The 17,317-nt window shown below is 42.1% G+C and overlaps 1 protein-coding gene across 4 annotated transcripts in view; it reads right to left on the reverse strand.

The window, feature by feature from the left end:
* Positions 1 to 17,317, reverse strand: part of PXDNL (peroxidasin like) — a 420,511-nt gene that overhangs the window by 126,714 nt on the left and 276,480 nt on the right. For all 4 annotated transcript variants that reach the window (XM_043601047.1, XM_043601046.1, XM_043601048.1 and 1 more), the window contains 2 exons: positions 10,357 to 10,428; positions 5,086 to 5,157 (listed from right to left, as the gene is read on the reverse strand). In XM_043601047.1, coding sequence (XP_043456982.1) covers positions 5,086 to 5,157; positions 10,357 to 10,428 — 144 coding nt within the window. The remainder of the gene's footprint in view (positions 1 to 5,085; positions 5,158 to 10,356; positions 10,429 to 17,317) is intronic.

The raw sequence follows: 17,317 nt of genomic DNA on the forward strand, positions 1-17,317 counted from the left end.
TTTAAGAAAGATTTATTGTCTGATAATTTCGTGAAGTGTATTGTAGATGCTTCGTTCATAAGATTGTTATATTGTACTCGAACTGTATTACACTGAAAACTAGCTATATTTAGCAGCATTAAATAGTTAAAATTAAGGGGAAAAAGTCTCACATTCATTAAAAGGTTACTGAATGGTATGGATTTTATTTGCTTAATGCTTCCATCAAGATTTCACACTAAACAGAGAAAATAAAGCCATAACTGAAACGGAGAATACTTTCAGCCTTGTCCAGGGTGATGTATAAGACGTAACACTTGACTGGTACTTGTTCAGCAAGGTATTGGGTTCAGTGTCCTTGGCTGTTCCTTGTCACTGACTGATTTACTGAACCAGCTACTTTGCTAAAAAACTGATCTATTTCAACATGAAGGAGCCCAAAGTTCATTCTGATTTATGTTTTGAGTTTAATGTCTGGTAATTTTATCAAAAGCAGTTTGTTGTTAAATATTAAGGTGTAAATTCTCACTTTAGTATCACCATGAGATTTCTGAGTTGAACCAAATCCAGGACATCAACAACTCCCTTGGGACCCACCATTCTTGAATGTTCCATTTCCCTGATGTCATCATTGCTTACATAACAACCCTCCATTAATCAGCGATCCACTCTTTCCCATATGTATCCTCATGCCTGTGTGTTTTAACAACACTAGAGCATAAGATTTCATTTCTTCTTTTTATGACCACTGACTTCAATTAAAATATTCATCCATAGCAGGGATACAAAACATGAATAAAACAACTATAGGTTATTCTTTTTTCACTTGCCACTTAAAAAACTCCTTAATATTTGAGGGGTGCCTGGGTGGCTCAGTTGCTTGAATGTCCGACCTCAGCTCAGGTCATGATCTCACAGCTCGTGAGTTTGAGCCTCTCATCGGGCTCTGTGCTGACAGCTCAGAGCCTGGAGCCTGCTTCAGATTCTGTGTCTCTTTCTCTCTCTGCCCTTCCCCTGCTCATGCTCTGTCTTTCTCTCAAAAATAAATAAACATTAAAAAAAACCTCCTTTATATTTGAAAAAAACATACAGTACTAGAATTTTTATGGTAGTGAAAAAACATATAGTACTATATTTTTGCACAAAAATCCATTTGGGGAGGCTTTACAAGTTGAGTGTTTCCAAATTTATACTGAGAAAGCACTACTTAAAACATAGCCTATCATTTAAAGCCATAAATTTTGAAAAATAAAACACTAGATAAAACACCATTTTATCAATAATAAAAGTGGGTTGTCTTAATCTTTATTAGCCTATACTTATTAGTAATACACTTAAAATCACTGCCATTTCACTGTTCTCTATTTTGAAGGTTCTCTTACATCAAATATCACACCCGATGTGCTAAATCAAAGACAACTTCTCTTTGATAGCATTCAGTCAAGAATCACAACAGTAAAATAATTACCCACTTGGGTCTGTTCACTGCTCAATGGGCAACTTGAAAGGGAATAAAAAAGCACGGGGTAAGTTCAAATTCAAATCTTTCTATTTGAAAATACAGTAATATATCACTTGCGCTTACATAATCCCTTTCACATAAAGATCCAAAAGCACTTTTTAAAAAGAATTTCATTGGGGCGCCTGGGTGGCGCAGTCGGTTAAGCGTCCGACTTCAGCCAGGTCACGATCTCGCGGTCCGTGAGTTCGAGCCCCGCGTCGGGCTCTGGGCTGATGGCTCAGAGCCTGGAGCCTGTTTCCGATTCTGTGTCTCCTTCTCTCTCTGCCCCTCCCCCATTCATGCTCTGTCTCTCTCTGTCCCAAAAATAAATAAACGTTGAAAAAAAAAATTAAAAAAAAAAATAATAAAAAAAAAAAAAGAATTTCATTAACTTTTTCAGTACTCTTGGAAGGAATGCGGTCGTCATGAGTTAGAAATGATATGGTACAGACAGGGAAAACACGAGCCGGTGTCCCCTACGGCTCCCAGTGCTGATAGGGCACATGTGAGCCACACAGGTTTCTCGGACTCCCAGATGCGACCAATGCAGTGACACTCTTTCAACTGTTGAGAGACTTCATTGTTGAAGATGGAATCTATTTGATGGTACACACAGCTTATTTACTAGCCTTCAGTTACTTTCCTGTATTCTGATTTTCATGTATAAATTACAGCCTGGATAGGCACAGGTTTGAGGATTTGGAATAACAGGTACCAGGGCTCACCATCTCAGCCTGACCAAGATCTCATGAACCCTGGAAGAGCTGGCTCAAATCGTCTGTATGTCAGTTTACCATGACCAGAAGTGACCAGTGAACCATCCATCTATGAACACAACATCAACACAACATACAACGTGGATGGAACTGGAAGCTATTGTGCTGAGTGAAATAAGTCAGTCACAGAAAGACAGATACCGTATGTTTTCACTCATACGTGGATCTTCAGAAACTTAACACAAGACCACGGGGGAAAGGATAGGGGAAAAAATTGTCTCAAACAGAGAGGGAGGGAGGCAAACTATAAGAGGCTCTTAAATACAGAGAACAAACTGAGGGTTGATGGGTGGGGGAGGGGAAAGTGGGTGATGGGCACTGAGGAGGGCACTTGTGCGGATGAGCACTGGGTGTTGTATAGAAGCCAATTTGACAATAAATTATATTAAATAAATAAATAAAAGTGGCTTAAAACATTTGAAATAAAGACAGTGCATGCATAGAATATACACAACGGCACATCACTCTAAGATAAGGTCTCCCTCTGCTTCCTGATTAGTATTTGCTTCTCTGTGTGCGTTCCAGCAATGGAGTGAATGCGTTTCATTAAATGTGAGAGGTTAGAACAAAAAAGCTGCTGCTAAAATTTAACAAGAAAGAAAATAGCACAAAGAGATTAGGGGAAAAAACAAGGGATTTAGCATTTCAAGACTTTCTGAGAGCCTGAGAAGTCAAGAATGATACCCAGGTAGAAATCTATGTAGAAAGGACACATTTAATGGGAATTGTAACCGCAAATATACAAAGACAGTGACTCTAACCACACATGGTATAACAAATCCAACAAGAAAAGGAAGAACGGAAGTAAAAAACATATTCCTCCCACTACCAGAATAAAGCATCCTATTGCCTTGTTGCAAAATATCTTGGTATTTTTCACTTTCCAGATATGACTCAAAACCAAGAATGTGGAAAACAACAACACCCCACTACAGATCCATCGGAATGGCCCAAATCCAGGACCCTGACAACCCTGAATGCCGGTGACCTCTCACTGCCGGTGGGGCCACATTGGTCCAGCCAGTTCGGAAGACAGCCAGGCAATTTCTCAAAAACCAGATATACTTTTGCCACAAGATCCAGGACCCACACTCCTTTGTATGTATCCAAAGCACGTGCAGCTTATGTCCACTCGGACCCTACACGTGGATATTTCTAGCAGCTTTATTTCTAATGGCCAAAGCTTGAAAGCAAACACGTGTCCGTCAGCAGGTGAAGGCAGAAACAAACTGTGGTACAACCAGACGATGGACTAGTATTCAAGACTAAAAAGAAATTCTCTATTGAGCCATGAAAAGACATGCAGGCATCTGAAGTGCCTATTACTAAATGAAAGAACCTCATCTGAAAAGGCTGAATGCTGTAAGATTTCAGTCATATGACATCCGAGAAAAGACGGAACTATGGAGCCGGCTGCGGCCACGAGGGGACGAACAGAGGAGCACAGAGGACTTTTAGGGCAGTGAAAATATTCCATACGACGTTCCATACGCCATATGTCGTTACACATTCATCTGACCCCATACGATGTGCAATACCAAGGGTGAGCCGTAAGATGTGCTACGGACTTTGGGTGATCCCGACGTGTGGATTTTAAGAGCTATTCTACTTTGGTGGGGGATGAGAGTGGCGGAGGCTGTGTGTGGGGACAGAGGGTACGTGGGAAGTCTCACTACTTTCTGCGCACCTGAAACTGCTCTAGAAGACAAAGTCTATTACAACAGCAAATGAGAATCCACGTGCGTACTTTTCCAAATGGCTCAGTGCAACCAGCTCTGAGAAGGAAGATTTGGGCAGGTGAAGAGAATCACCAAGCAAGGCTTTGGTGGGTTTGAGCACCAACAGCACAGCCCGAGGAGAAAAGACGGGGGAGGCAGCATCTGCGCTGAGAACTGCCATGACAGAAAACAGAGCACGAACGCCCGAAACAATGGACTGGGGCTGGATGAACGTTCCCCCTGATGATTCGTGATCCTTGAAACACAGCGATTCCAAGCGTGATTTCCAGGCACCAAGTACAACACACATTTCTCTCCCTCGGTGTTCCGATACCTACTTAAATCTTCAACCTTCCCTTGCCTGTCAACCTGGACCTGGGCACATCACACCAGAAAGACAACAGCAACAACGTGGCCCCCAAGAAGGCTGAGAGAGAAACCTCTGTGAGTCTGCCCCCGTGTCCCCTCCAACTGGCACCGGGAAGCGGGACATTTGATCTTTATCTGATAACCGGAACTCACCCGGGGGAAAAATAACAACCAGAAATCCATCAACGATGCAGAAGTATACCCAGAGAGCACGGTGCAGAGACAGATCAGGGTAAAGGCAAGTGATTCACAGAGGCAGACGGAAAAGCGAGGCAGCTGGAGACTAAAACAGGATTGGGGTGTTCGCTCTGAATTGTTTAGCGTCGGAAGAAATGAACTGTACCCGTAACCATCGGTGTAACGGGGCCCAGCTTGCGAAGTCTGGCCAGAGGAGTCAGACTTTCTTTGGAACTTCTCACATCTCTTTTTTAAATAAAAGCGAAAGGAAAAGAAGTCTTGGGAGCCTTTAGATTTGACCAGCAAGGAAATTACTGAGAACCGAGGAAAGTTCTGTCTTCGATATTCCTTTTGAATGTCACTTCTAAGGGAATACATAAAAAGCTCAGTAGACTATCTGTGTCCTCTATCGCTGTGCGGTTCACGAAACCGTTTTCTCTCGACCACGCTAGAATTGCAATGATCTTTCACGGCAGAAGGAGGCAAAGGCAAATCATTGCTTGGGGTTTATTTATTTGGGGGGAAATCATATGGTTTCTGTGTCTGCACGCTTCCTTTCACTTACAGTCTCTTTAATGAATCCAGATGAGAAAAGCTCCCGGCCGGGATTTTCGATAATTTGTTGTTATGCAAAAACCTGAAAAACAAAGGGTAACTTTTAATCGCAGCACAGTAAGGACGATTTAGGAGACTTTTTCAAAAAGTCTAAGTGTGACGCCATAGTACATTTTCAAAAATATCTCAGTGAGGAAAGACAAATATGCAAGCGTCGTTTTAAAGACTTACATGCACGTTTCTGCCACTACACTGGTATTTTCTCATCCGTGTTCTTTTTTTTGTCTTTTAATTTTTTGTTTTAGTTAGAGATTACAAGTGCTAAAGAGAAAACCACAAAAGGAAGTCTTTAAACGCACAGGAAATCAACATAGAGAACGTTTTCATCAAAACAAATGGCACAGTAGTGTATGTATGACTGCAGGGGGCCGCAAGCAAACCATGGTTGACCGGATCCTGCGGTTTAGCTAAACTCCAGTCCCATTGGGTGCCGCTTGGTCCATGGCTCAGCCAACCATTTGCGTGTTCGCTTTCAAATCCATGCCCACAGCCCGCGAAGATCACAGAAGCAGCTCGTCCCCAGGCTCTTTTGACCCTGGCTTCCTCTTCCCAGTTAGGTTCCATCACCAGAGGTAATGGATAGAGGCAACGGAGGAGGCCCATGCCACAGGATTTCTACCTCTCCTTTCACCTGGTCAGTCCAGCACTGGTCTGGGCTCCCTGAGAGCGCTGCCCGGCCATACCACCTCCCTGCACTGTGACGAGAGAGATTAGGGCTAGCAGATGACAGCTGGGCTCCCATTCTCACTAGCACCACTGAAAGCATATTCAACCAAGGGCATGTATATGAAAAGAAGACAAAACAATAATCTGCAAAACAGAGGAGAGCTCCATGCCATTTCTTTCCTTTAGAGAGAAAGAGTGAGAGCGACAGGTAGAGGGAGATGGAGAGAAAGAGAAACAGAGAGAGAGAGAGAGACAGAGAGAATCCCAAGCAGGGTCCATGCTCAGTGTGGAGCCCAATGCAAGACTTGAGCCCACGACCCTGAGATCATGACCTGAGCTGAAATCAAGAGTCAGTCACTCAACCGACTGAGCCACCCAGGCATCCCTTCATGCCATTTATTTCTGAAGACTGTAGGAAATGGGCACAAATAACTGAATAATATGTAGAAAGTGTTAAAAATTAGCTACGTCCAGCCTCCCTCTGAGTCCTACTTCATGACCAGTGCTCCTATCTCAAAATGTAATAGGGTCATCTGGCCATGTTTTCCTAGCAATGTATGTTTTTAGCTTAATTTTAATTATCTATTAGGGATTAAGGTAACAGGGAGTCAGAAGGAGCAAAATGTTTTTATGGTTTTGGAAATTTGAAGCACATCTGAATAGATAGAAATTTCCTCCTGATCCTTACTATTTTAGTTCCTTATACTCATCATCCTCTGCCCCACCCAATTCACCAAACTAAGAAGCAATGACTAGAGAAGAAATAGTAAACAGGTTAGGACGGGTGTACGGATGGAAGTCACAGAGTAATTCTAAATCCCCACAAACCCTAATCCATTTTCATATCTCAGGGGATATTGGAATAGAATTTCATAATGGAGAAAACGCTTGTAGTACATTTCAGCTGAACCTTGGGGAAAGCCAAATAATTTGGACAACTTATTCGTGTGTGTGTGTGTGTGTGTATGTTTGCTGGACTACAAGCTTATTTGACTATTTATAACTAGCATAGTGCATTGTGATAACAACAGTAAAAAGGCTGCTGATTATTCTCTTAACGTATTTAAAAGGCTGCAAATTGCATCAATAATCAGAGATCGAAAGATGTTATCTACTTTCCAAGCCAAGTAGACCAGAATTAATTGTGGAACAGGCAAATCAAATCAAGAAAAAAGCATAACATTTCCACCACCACAGATGTGGAAGCAAGGTATGTAAATATTGAAAAATCATTGTCAACAATTTTCCTTAATTTTGTACAGTGATGAAAATGTCCAAATTGCTGTCATTTCAACATTAGTTTATGTCTTACATATTACTGGGCTTCCCGAATCAGGTGTTATCACCACTTGTTATTTCTGTAACTATTTGTTCCTTTGTCTATAAAATGGGGCTACTATTATTAGAATTACTGTTATTAGATAATTCCTAGACTCCTATGTCAGTGACAGTACTAAAACAGAAGCACTATTTCAGCAGTCCTGTGTAGCAGGGGTGCGACGATGCACGCCTGTGCCGCCTTCTCTTTCTTCTTTCCAACTTCCCTGAAGTTAATCTTCAAAATGCCTTTGCAGATGATGTGTTGAGTTCTGCTTGTGGAAGTATCACTTTGACTGCTTTAGTCCCAACAAGTCCTAAAGAGCACCTCCTCCTGTATTGGAAAGTTTGTCTAATTATTTGCCGCTGATGTTTTCCGTTAAAGACACTTGATTAAAAACATTAGCAGTATCCATTGGACTGGAATTGATACAAAGACTGATCTCTTTGCTGTGACAGAAATATACATGCTCTCAAACAAGCCAAGCCATGAATGAGGGTTTTTTTCAACATTAATGTTCTGAGGAGGGAAAAGTGTCTCTTCTGCCTGAAATTTACGTTAGCGTTTAAAGATATATCCACTGGAAATCCAAGAGCCTTCTAAGAAGTAGAGAAAACTTCCTGTTCAGCTCCTAACACCTTGAGAAAGCTTCTTGAGAAAGCCTTGGCTTTAGTGAGGTGCATGCCTGAGAAAGAAGACATTTTTCCAGGCCGGTTGACTCCGTAAAGCATCTAGTGTGATGTTGCTTCAAACCGGTATTCTCCCCAAACCAATAAAACCAAATGTACGCTCAGTCACCGTGAATGTTCTTTATGGATACAGAATAACAAGGTTTTCTTCCTCTTGATCTCTTTTCCCCACTTTTTAAAGACAGATTCACTAAAGATTCCAAACAAAAAGCGGGCGAAATACAAACTATGGCTTGCTGAGGTCAGTATGAACATAAAAAGAAATATAAGGAGCCAGCTTTATGAAGAACATCCAAGATCTCACCACTGTGCAATTGGCCAGTGGCACTGGGGAGAAACGGTATCAGTCTTCCATAGCAACCGTGAATTATTAGACAAAAAATCAGAATTCTGTACACTTCACCAGAGGCATGACTGCAATCTTCTGCCTGTGCATCAAGCTCTCGATTACCGGTTTAAATCCATGTGGCTTCACCAAATGCATATAGAGTCTTTTGCTTGGTGATGTAATAATACATAGTTTATGACTGTTTAAAGAGAAGTTGTATCTACTGGAGAAAAATCTAACTTTGGTAAAGGGCCAGGATTTTCAAAGTAATTCTCCTCTTCATAGAAAAGACGAAGACACAGGTCTTCACTTGTCTGCGTTGGCATCATGCCTCCACTGAAAAGAACGTTCCACACAAGTGGTAGGGGTTGCTATTTATGAATGCAACACATGGGGGCTTTTATCAAAGCCTATAAATAAAGAACTATTCTAGATTTCCTCTTGCTGCCGCTGCTGCTGAATGCACATTACTTGCGGACGTGTGGTTACAGGCAAAGTCAGCCTGAGTTTGTTTAGAGTGAGAAATACCTTAATACGATCATTTAATTTTAACATTTAAAATGTCATTTCAACAAATGCTTCAAAGTTAGAGGCAGAAGAATGCCGACTCAAACTAGTGGGCTAGGCATACGAATTTGCCTCATTCTCTTTCAGAACTCTACCGAAATAATAGCCCAGATGGCCGATACAATAAATAAATCCATACCAGTCAAGAGGACAGAATGTGAAAGGTCACCAACAGATAAGAGATTGTGGCAAAAAACGCTAAGGGGAAAACATTACAGGACAGAAGAAAAGTAATGGATTTTGTGTGGAGGGGCAACTAAAGAGGGAAGCCTGTCCTCCCTCAGTCAAGTATTTGAGAAGGAGAAATCTGCCAAGGCGGAACTCACTGCTCGCAGCTGGCAGAACAAGAAAGGGGTACAGAACGCTTTCCTACCCAGTTCCCTCTCCTCAGTTTCATTCCTTCAGCAAAACAAACACACAAATCCAAACAAGGCACGTTCATGCATTACAATTCCCGTGCTTCCATATGCAGATAAGGTTAGAGTAATGGCATGGGAAAAGCAGTTATCTTTCCATTTTAAGGGTCTATTTCCTGTATCCCTATGAAAGGGCATCCTTTCCAGAACCTACAAACTCCTAATTTCCAATTTTTTTCCCAATATATTTAATTGAAACAGATTCCTGATTCAGTGTTGCTGAATGATTCAGTGCAATGATTCCTGATTCAGTGCAGCTCTGTCATTCTGCATTTTTTTATTCTTTAAAAAAATACCGTATCTTCTACTAAAATCACAATCAGTTTGGTACTATAAGGGACAGAAGAGATTAAGGGTTAGAGCGTCTTCGTCCGGTAAAAGACAACACAAGACAAGGCTGTCCAAGTGTCCTCTGGGTTTGTTACTGTTATCGCATAAAGCTGCATTAAATATAACATTCGTCTGGAAGCGTGTGCACACCATGCTGTAAGCACGATGACTTCCCCAAAAGTGAATGCAGCTGTGTAGTTACCATCCAGGGAAAACAGAAAAAGACAGAACTGTCAGCACTGAAGAAGCCCCCTCCTGCTGTCCCCCATCACTTCCTTCTCTCCAAAGATAACCACTGTCTAACTTCTAGCTACCATGCGTGTTTCTGCTGTTTTTGAATTTCTCCTAAAAACAAAATCAGACTATGCGATTTTCGATGTTTGATTTTTTGTTTGTTTGTTTGTTTCAGAACGCTTCTGAGACTCGTATGTGCTGTAGAGTCTCCTGGGTTACGAATACGCGACAATCTATTTCTCTTCTTTTGTTGTCGGGTGCTTGCGTCCGTTCTAGGGTGGAGGGGTTAGAAGCGATGCTGCCGTAAACATTCCAGAATGTGCCTCCTGGTGCACATCTGTTGTGTCTAGAAGCAGAAGTGGGACTGATCGATAGGTCACAGGGCCTGTGTATGGTTAACTGTGGTCAATTCTGCCTCAAGTTTTCAAAGTGGTTTTACCTCCTTCGCACAATGTTGCTCATCGCTTTTGCCCTATTTTTAATTGGGTGATTCATCTTTTCTCCATGGATTTCAAACTATAGAATGTCTCACAGTGACTGTATCTTATAGCACAAAGGCGCAGGCCCTGCTTCTTAGGCTTACAACAAAATGTCCTGATCTCCCGGGCAGTCAACACGTATAAACAAAAGAAGTAAAGCAGAAGCAAAGGACGTGGAAACAGTCAACACTTACAGTCTTTCTAATTTCACAAGGTCTCCAAAGGTCTCCGGCTGTAGCGTTTCTATTTGGTTGAAGTGAATATAGCTGCAAGGCACAAAACAAGTTGGTTATTTCGCGTGCTGGTAAGTAAAATAAAATGAGAAACTAACAATAGCCTCGGCTGAAATTCAGCTCTGAAGCATCTCAAGTCCCCTCTGCTCTACAGTTTTGGTCCTAAAAACCGGACATTCCAACCGGGAACCAATAGGAAGCACATCCAGAAGCAGTATGTTACCCCTTTTCTTGGGTAGCGCTCTTGAATAGAAAGATGCTACGTGTTGGTGAAGTTCCTCCTCTACTCCTTAAAATTTTTAAAGTGAAGCTAGAATAATAATTAAGATTGGAATCATAAGAAGACACGTTACAAGTGACCACACGCTTATTACATTTCAGGATAGAGGGAATGTTCCAGTCTAGAGAGAACAAGGAACGACACACTGTATTAGTATGAATATTTGAAATGAATTAATTATGCCACCGGATATACAAAAAGTAATGTGTCTTTTTTTAATCCCTTTAGAACTAGACCTTCTCTGTCCTTGGTACCCCTCTATGCAATCAACCCAGTGGATGTTTCCAAAGCGGCCATTTCAGAAAGGCGTCTCTCAGAGTAACAAAGCGGCACAGCTGACGACAGAAGGGTTTCCCTTTCTCTCAGAAATTCTGTGAGGAAATGGAGAAACAAGCCTTCAAAGCAGAGGACTCCGCAAAGCAAGTCTTAGATCCACTGCTAAGGCCGCATACTTCATTCCTCACCTTGCACCCGACTCCTAACTGAAATATTCACCTTGCACTTGACTTCTAATTTAAATAGTCACCTTGCACCTGACTTCTAAACACAGCCTTTTCAAGTCGTCAAAATGAAACCAACAGCCGCGTACAGCAGTCTACAGTGAACTTCCTCCAGGAAAGCACCGCAAACACAAAAGTCCCCACGAGAAAGGACACACCGAGTCTCACACTGAATTATGTCCTGACGGAAGAACACAATAAATTGCACTTGACTTAGTCAGCAGAAAGTGATGTGACTTGAAGGGAGGACACAGGAAGAGAAGCTTTACATTTTGCATGTTTACACTTAAATAGATTTATTTAATCACAGTTGGAACTACTTTTGAACGAAGAAAAAAAGATTTTTAAGGAAAAGAGACGCGGCTACTTCATTCCCAGGCTCCTTTCTTATAAAAATATTCTCATAGGATGAGCACTTCAGACAGCAGCGTAAAAGCATGATAATTACAACAGAATGAAAAGGTTGCAGTTGGAAAGGAACAATCGCTGCCGACTGTGCTGGGTTGGATCCGGGAGCCAACCCTGCACCCTGTGACATTTGGCCTCTTGGCTGGTGGTCGCCATATTCCTCCCGAGGGTTCCACTAATTATAAAAGCTACAACAATGACACCGTGTGACATAATTGCTTTAATGTTTGCATAAAACAGCCTTGTCTTTGTTCCTTTATGTGACACATACACACTCACCCACCCACCACACACTGCCCTCCCGAAAATCATGACTTCTGTAATTGGTCTAGCGCCCAGTGCCAGACGTAGAGCCTGGGAGACTTCGAGAAGGAAGAGACGGGATCGGGTGTTGGGGGGTAAGACCACGGGTGGGAGGAAGGAGCGGGAGAGGAAGGAGCCTCGGGGACTGCAGTGAAGAATGATTTGGAAAGGGGTCTGTCACAGGACTTTTCTTTCAAGTAACGTGTATCGCATGGTTGGGATTCCGTGCTCACTAACAGAGCGCAAATGGACGCTTCATAATGAATATGAATCAACGCTGATCAGGGCTTCCGATTTAGCATGAACTAAATAATAGTAATAGTAACAACACTAACCACTTACTGTCCTACGTACTTTACGTGCATTTGGTCATTTTAAATCCTCACAGCTACACCGAGATGAGTTCTATGAATACCCCCATTATTTAGCTGGGAAAAATGAGGTACAGAGACGTTAAGGTACTTACTCAATTTCACACAGCTTGGAATTGCTGGGACCGAGGTTCGGTTTAGGCACAGGTTTCTCTTCTCACATGGGCCCAACAGCCTGTCTGGTCGCCAAGGGAACAGCTGCGCCCAGATCAGCAGACAGGCAGAGCACATACAGATGGCCTAGTGAGACCTGATTCACCCGGGTCAGGGGCAAAGCCTTTCGCAAGGAGGGAAATGTCTTCTCCCCACGGAGAAGTCACGAGCTCATCAGTAATAAATCCAAGCCACACGTGGAGCGAAATTGTGCTCGCAAACACCCCCGGGGGCTACTCCTCAGCGTGCCTGGCTGCTGTTCCCACTACATGAGTGCCTTCCTCTCCTGGAAGGTGTCGAGATCTTCACTGAGGGAAAGTATCTCATTCCAGGTCCTGGCCCACCCTAACAAGTCACAGGGAAGGGGGCCCCAAGCCCAGGTCTGTCCTTTGGCCACCTGAATGCCAACTTGAAGATTCTGAAAGTGAGTACTCCAGTTCATGAGTGAGCTAGGCCCTCATTTTTCTTCCTTCCTACTTTTTAAACTTCTCGTGAACAATTTCCTTACTAGAATTTTCACCACATAAAAACTGGAGTTTAGCACAAACACTTTCCCTCGGCATCGTGGGTCAAACACGCATCCCAGAGCTCGCACAGGAACGCGGGTAACTACAAAGAAGGGAACAAGAATGAGCGAGGATGAACAGCCCTTTCTGTAGGGAGCCCTGAGCCAATTAAAATCAGGGCCAGGAGACAATCTAAAAGTTAAAATAACGTACAACATTCTGTTCAGTGCTGTAGCTACTGTGATGTGAAGGGCTAATCTAGAATTACATTTTTTGTCAATAGATTTTGTGATTTGTATGCTGCAGTAATTAGAGTAATTGAAAAATACTGATTTTAACATTTAACTATTCTCTATTCTGCAACGTGTACTTAGTGATTCATAAGAAGTGCATAATCTTTTCCGACATGCAAATACTGAGAACCTTCTAACCACAGCCCTGTTTATTCCCCATTCAAGGAACACTTCCCCAAAATAAATCTCCCCAATTCTAGATTCATCCCGGGTCTCTTACAGGTCACATACTTTCTACTGAACTTCAATTTAATACACTATATAGTAGGATAAGCAACTAGTATTTGAATTCACTACTAATGAATGTGAAAACATGCACAAAAGTAGATTTTATTCCTAGCGGGGAAGTAAGACAGCCAAGAGAATTCTGTTTGATTGTGGCACAGACGTCTAAGGTTTTTGTCCATGTGATCCAACAAATTTCCTAACATAATTTTTTTCAAAAAACAATTTTTTTTTTACTTTAACCCAATTCAAAGCAGTACAATGTTTTGTTAGGCTTAGTTGATTTATGCCATGGCTTTATCCCAGTCAGAGAAGTATTTAGGCTTGATTTTTACTCTTTACTCAACGTGATAACATAGCAAGTCTATCCTCTCTTATAACTTCACTTTTCCTCGGCTGTTGAAAATTCTGACATTTTCAAGCACTTCTTGAAGGTAGATAAATGTGAATGATCACTTGAAGGGACCAGAATTTTGTTTTGAATCCTTCCAAGGAATTTAGACACAGGGGGCACCCGGGCGGCTCAGTCAGTTGAGTGACCCACTTCAGCTCAGGTCATGATCTCACGGTTTGTGGGTTTGAGCCCCGCATCGGGCTCTCCTCTGTCTGCACAGAGCCTGCTTTGGATCCTCTGTCCCCCTCTCTCTCTGCCCCTTCCCCACATGTGTGCGCTTGCTCTCTCTCTCTCTCTCTCTCAAAAATAAACATTAAAGAAAGGTTTTAAAAAGAAAAGAAATTTAGACACAAATAAGACACGAATTTAGACACAGAAAATTACCACCATTGTCATTTCATGTTTATTCAAACACAGCCTCCCTAGATAATTTCATCGACATGCATGGCTCCAATTATCTCTATGGAAAAGGCTTCCAGATTATACCTCCAGCTGTACCTCTAAGATTTGGATTCAGACACCTAGCTTCTTATCTATCCTATGGGTGTCACAAACCCAGTACGTCTGCGGCCAGGGTTATAGTCGCCCTCCAACCCACCTGCTCTCCTGTGCGGTTGCCTGCACAGGAACCATCACACGTCAGTGTGCGAAGTCAGAAAACTAGGATTGACCCTTCCTCCCTCATTCCCTATATCCTATACAAACTCCTCATTCTTTTGATTTTGCCTTCTAAGTATCTCTTGAATTCATCCCATCCCCTTTAACCGCTACACTAGACCAGGGCATGACCTTAGGTGCTGCAACACAGAAAGTATTCAACTGGTCTGCCTACATCTTTCTCCTCTCTTCCCTCTGGAAATACTTGTGAGAACTCTTAAATGTTTTCAATTTGCACGAGAATGAAGAGAAAGTTCTCTAACAGAGCCAAGTCCCTTCATGATCTCACCTGAAAATTCTTTTCCATCTTTCCCTTTTACCCCACTCTCCTTCACCACCTCAACCCCGGCACTCTTGCCTTCTCCCGGGCTCTCGTATTTGCCATGCTCCTGCCCACAAAGGCCTTCATGCAGTCTTCCCCTTCCTTTCCCTTCTCATTTTGCTTGAATTCCTACTCCGTGTTCGGATCCCAACTGTGTTATTCCCTCCAGTAAACCTTCTCCGGGCTCCTTGTCAAATCCCTCTTCCAGGCTTTCATTGCCCTGCACGGTTGCAATTTTATACTAGTCTGAGTGATTCTTTGATCCATGTCTACCTCCCCTAACTAGACTCTAAGTTCCATGAAGACAGAGACCGTGCTGGGTTTAAGCTCATTTCCAACATTCCCAGTTTCCTAGCACAGGCCTAACAGATAGATAGATACTCACTATACAGTTGATCACTGAAAGAACAAATGACCAGCCAGTAGTTTCACACAGCATTGACTTTGCAAAGAAGAGGCTAAGACCTTGAACTCTTAGTACATTCTAGGGTGTGTAAAACAAAAGATGGACTGGCTTAGGAACTGTAATGAAAACTTTCTGAGTTAATATTGGCTCAACATCCTGTAAGGGCACTGCATTTTCTCGAGGAAGAACCATGACAAATTTTGACAGAGGCCTGACTTTTGTGAGATCTGCAATAATGTATGTTTAATCGCATTTCCTAAAACCTTAAAGAATCATTAGGCACTAACAAACCTGGAGGACATCTAGCAGATTCCTGGGGCTTTCTGAATTCATCTCATTCCAAAGAGATGTTTTAGAATCACAATTTTCTGTGGGCAAGGACACCATACTTGACCGCTCTGAGTAAATATTTACTTACACAGCCAGCCGCAGGTATTAGCCCGCCCAAATGAGAACAAAAATCTTCCCAAGTTTTACAAAACATGCCGAGCAGAGCAAGAACATGCGGCCAGAGAATGACAACAAAAATAACAGAAATAATAGAGAAAGAGCGGTTCTCGGGGAGAGAAGTTGCTAGTTTTGATTTAGCTTTTAGTGTGAACTCACTGGGCCACATAAAAACAAACCCACCGTGCCATACCATCACCTTGGCAACCCCACTCTAACGTGAGAGCAGAGATGGAGAGGAGAACACTGTATTTATCTGTTTCTAACTGCACAGTCAAAAAGAATGGAAGTTCAGTGTTCCCAACCCTTTTGGAAAAAGTAGCTACCTCTTATTTCCTCAAAAGCCTTGAGTTCAGGAAGGGAAAAGGAGTGCTGCTGGGAGACAGAAGTTGCACAGACGTGTGTGTGAGTCTGGATGTGTCTGTGTATACAATTTTGCACACGTCTATCTAAAACATAAGCTAAGGAAATAGGTGCGGGGAGCATAGGGCAAAGGAGATGTTTCAAATAAAGCCCTCAACAATCCTGCACCTGAGACAGACCTCAGAGAAGGCACACAGAGGTGAGGGCTGACTTGGAGATCTTCTGTGCCCTGCCTCCAGATGCACCAGAGAATGTTTGCCTGCTGGATGCTCCACTGTGACTCCCAACTTTCCATGCGAATCAGATGAGACTAAAATATGCATTTTCTAGCTTCGTTGCACAATAGCAAGTCAGAACGATCTGTTAGAACAATAAATTATTCATACAGTTTAGCAGTTAATTAAGCATTTGAACGGAGATCTTTATTTCAGAGCACAGTAAATTATTTTAACTGGTTTTAAAGACAAAAATTGACTGAATTACCATAATCCATTAGGTTCAAGAGAAAAGCTTTCTAGTATCTTATTTGCATGCTGTGCTGAAGTCAATAATAGTCTATTTTACCAAAATCTATTATACAAGGATTATATTTATTCTTAAACAGTTAAAATCAGTTGAAAATTTTACTGTACAAGCTAGATTCCTCAAAATGTTATTCCAATCCTAAATTAGAATACTTACGGAAAAAGTCATGTTTCGAAAACAGTTTAGGTATAGTCCAATTTCCAGTCTTTATTTCTTTTCTCCTGAACTAATAGCTATAAATGGCCCATCTAAACCAACCCTCTTCTTTCCAATCTACTATATTGGATTGTTTGATAGCTCTTACAGAAAAAAAGCACTAATTACAACGGCCTCTTACTAGGGTCCCTAATATCTCTCCACTTTCTTCTGCTGGAATTCAAAGTTTCCCAAGATCTCGTGCCAACTTGTGACTCCCTTCCTCCCTCACATGAGTCTAATCATCCTTTAACCAAATTTCAATTTCCCTGTGTCTGGATCTCCTTTTATTTATTTATTTGTTTATGTATTTTTATTGTATTTTATTGTATTTTATTTTATTGTATTGTATTTTATTGTATTTTATTGTATTTTATTTTATTTTATTTTGAGAGGGAGAGAGGGAGCATGCACACAGAGCAAGGGAAGAAGGAGAAGGGAGAGAATCTCAAGGAGGTTCCACACTCAGCTCAGCACAGAGGCGGACTCGGGCTCAACCCCATGATCCTGGAATCAAGACCTGAACAGAAATCAAGAGTCAAAAGATCAACTGACTGACCCACCCAAGCACCTC

The sequence above is a fragment of the Prionailurus bengalensis genome, chromosome F2, assembly GCF_016509475.1.
Source record: "Prionailurus bengalensis isolate Pbe53 chromosome F2, Fcat_Pben_1.1_paternal_pri, whole genome shotgun sequence".
Lineage (NCBI taxonomy): Eukaryota > Metazoa > Chordata > Mammalia > Carnivora > Felidae > Prionailurus > Prionailurus bengalensis.